General features: G+C 41.8%; 1 protein-coding gene across 1 annotated transcript in view; it reads left to right on the plus strand.

Moving 5' to 3' along the window:
- Positions 1–2,503, plus strand: part of ANKRD29 (ankyrin repeat domain 29) — a 50,295-nt gene that overhangs the window by 36,289 nt on the left and 11,503 nt on the right. Inside the window, exon 5 of the mRNA XM_009331489.1 lies at positions 1,715–1,813. Coding sequence (XP_009329764.1) covers positions 1,715–1,813 — 99 coding nt within the window. The remainder of the gene's footprint in view (positions 1–1,714; positions 1,814–2,503) is intronic.

The raw sequence follows: 2,503 nt of genomic DNA on the forward strand, positions 1-2,503 counted from the left end.
TCTTTAAAAATGTCTCTGTTTTTCGTTTGCAGCCCTTTGATCTGGTAACTCACTACTCGAGCAAAGTGGCTTTCATCTGGTTGGAGACAGGAAATAGGTTTCACGAAGCTATTAGCTTTTGCCATTGTCTTTTAAGTGTGTATAAGGTGTTTTTTAATCCAGAAACCATTGTGATTGCTTCTGTGTTTGGTTCCAGCAGTTCCTATTAAATTAGGGTAGTTTAATTTGACAGGAAACTCTAATGACTCATTGTAGCTATAAAGTAACTTAACTCCACTGACCTGGTTACACACTATTTTTACTGAAATAATCCAGAATTAATATGCAGTTCTTAGATTGTCACGTAACAGCTTCACATCTGTGACTTTGCTGACACTCAAGCCTTGTTTGCTTTTCAGTGTCGTAGGGAGGAAGGGTGAATATGAGGTTTTGAGAGTAGCTATAGGCAGTCCCTGTGGGTTAGTTCAGTCATGTCAGAGCTTGAGTTTTCATGAGGTTTTTATAGGCATGAAGTAACACCACAGATTAATAAATTTGATTGGCACTTCCCGTTATAAAAGATCCATTTGGCCATTCAGGCTGTAACTTTTCTTGTGGATATCTGTCTTTGTGGAAAATGTCAGACAAAACTTTGGAGCTGTTTCAGAGAACAAGGCTGAGGGAAAACACAATCTTTTGCCCACATTAATAACAGCTCTAGGAACCATTTATCTGAAATACTTCAGATAGCTTATCTTGTGGAGGAGGAGCTTGAGACTTGGAGAAGGCAGGGAAGGAGAGAGAAGACCTCTGGTGTCGATGACTTGGGGTATGCGTCATCGTTGCACGATGGCATGGTGCCATCCCAGGCAGAAGATAAGAACTTCCCCTCCATATCAGTGTGAGAAATAATTTTTGAGTGGGGCACAGTGCACTTAAGATGGCAAGACCCACATTTGCTATCTATCTCAGTTGTTTCGGCGGGCTGGGAGTCAATTGCCAGCGACACTGAGGTGTTTCCCTTCTCAGACGGCTCCCAAGGGAGTGTCTCTAGGAGCAGGATTTGATGCATGTGCCTAGGTCTCCCTTTAGTGGTGATGTGCAGCAACTGTAACTGCCTGGGATTGATCCTACCTGCAGGGATCACTTCTTCAGCAGAAGTAGCGGGGCTTTCACTGATGGTCATGGGTTTGGTCTGTTTCACACTTCCACAGTTAGCTAGCATGCTTTAAAATGCATCCTCCCTACTCTTCTTCAGGCCAACAATCAACAGGTGAGAGGCAGGACACGACAGGGCATGAGTTTCTGGCCAAAGAAGAGTAGATGATCAGTAGGCTTTGGAGCAGGGGAAAGGTGTGCTGTCCTTCAATAGGTGGAAGAGCTTGGCAGGGGTGGGGGATTTGGCTGTAAACGGAAGAGACATGGAGGAGCTTGGAGTTGTGAAGGGAACAAAGCTTCTAGTGGGAAGGCAGAAGACAAGGAAAAAAAAGCAGAATTTTCTCAGTTCTTGTCCCTCACTAAAAAAAACCTCAGAAGAAAAAAAATTTTTTTTCACGGAAAAGATCTATGTGGCAAGACTTGGTACTAAAATTATGAAAGATTCAGTAGCTAGTCACTACAGAACTGCTGCAAGCCAAATTCTGAAAAGCCTTAAAATTTGCACTTTTTTTATGGTGATGTTCAGTCCAGCACCTGCCCTCTCACCTGACTGTACCCATTCTTTGCTTTTTCACAGGATGGAGGTACTGCTCTTCTAGCAGCTTGTCAGTACGGGCATACAAAAGTAGTGGAAACTCTGTTGAAGCACGGTGCCAACATTCACGATCAACTTTATGTAAGTTATTTGACACAGATAATATTGACCACACTGGTGGTGGAACAAATGTGCTGTTGGTTGGACAACAACGGGTACTCTGGCTCCGGCACAGAGAAGCATTTGCCAAACGTTGCGGTTTTATAGTACTTTACTCTTCTAAGATGTGAATTTTGTTAACTGTCTGCTTTTCATGATCCTGGGGGGAAGTAGCACAAAATCAGAAAAGATGTTTTGGCTGCCTTTTGGTTCGTTATCTGTATGAAGGATATGTACCAAATCTGGATCAGATTTGTGCTAGCCATTAGCCTTGAACAAAAGACCATGTCATGTTCTACCATGATTTGCATTGCAGACAGAAGAGTGAATAGCCATAAAGCCCCTGACGTACTAGAGAATCAGTTCGTTAGTTTTCTGCCAGAAAGAGTAGTAAAAGTTAAAATCTTTAAATCTTTATATGTCTTTAAAATATTTTTTTAAAATATCAGTTAAAATTATGTTATTTGGTATTTGTGCATCTCTAGCTTGTCAGTGTTTTGGGCAAAGAATGGTTAAAATGGCTGAACTGACATTGTTTAGTTGACTTTTCAGAAAGCTGGATTGAGCCAATGAAGTACTGGATTTAATTTACTCCAACAGAGACACAAATAAGTCGAGCTTTTCAGCATTCAACAGAAACGAGTGGCAGATTTTCCCTCTACTTCCCACCAC

Source organism: Pygoscelis adeliae, unplaced genomic scaffold, assembly GCF_000699105.1.
Source record: "Pygoscelis adeliae isolate BGI_AS28 unplaced genomic scaffold, ASM69910v1 Scaffold108, whole genome shotgun sequence".
Classification (NCBI taxonomy): domain Eukaryota; kingdom Metazoa; phylum Chordata; class Aves; order Sphenisciformes; family Spheniscidae; genus Pygoscelis; species Pygoscelis adeliae.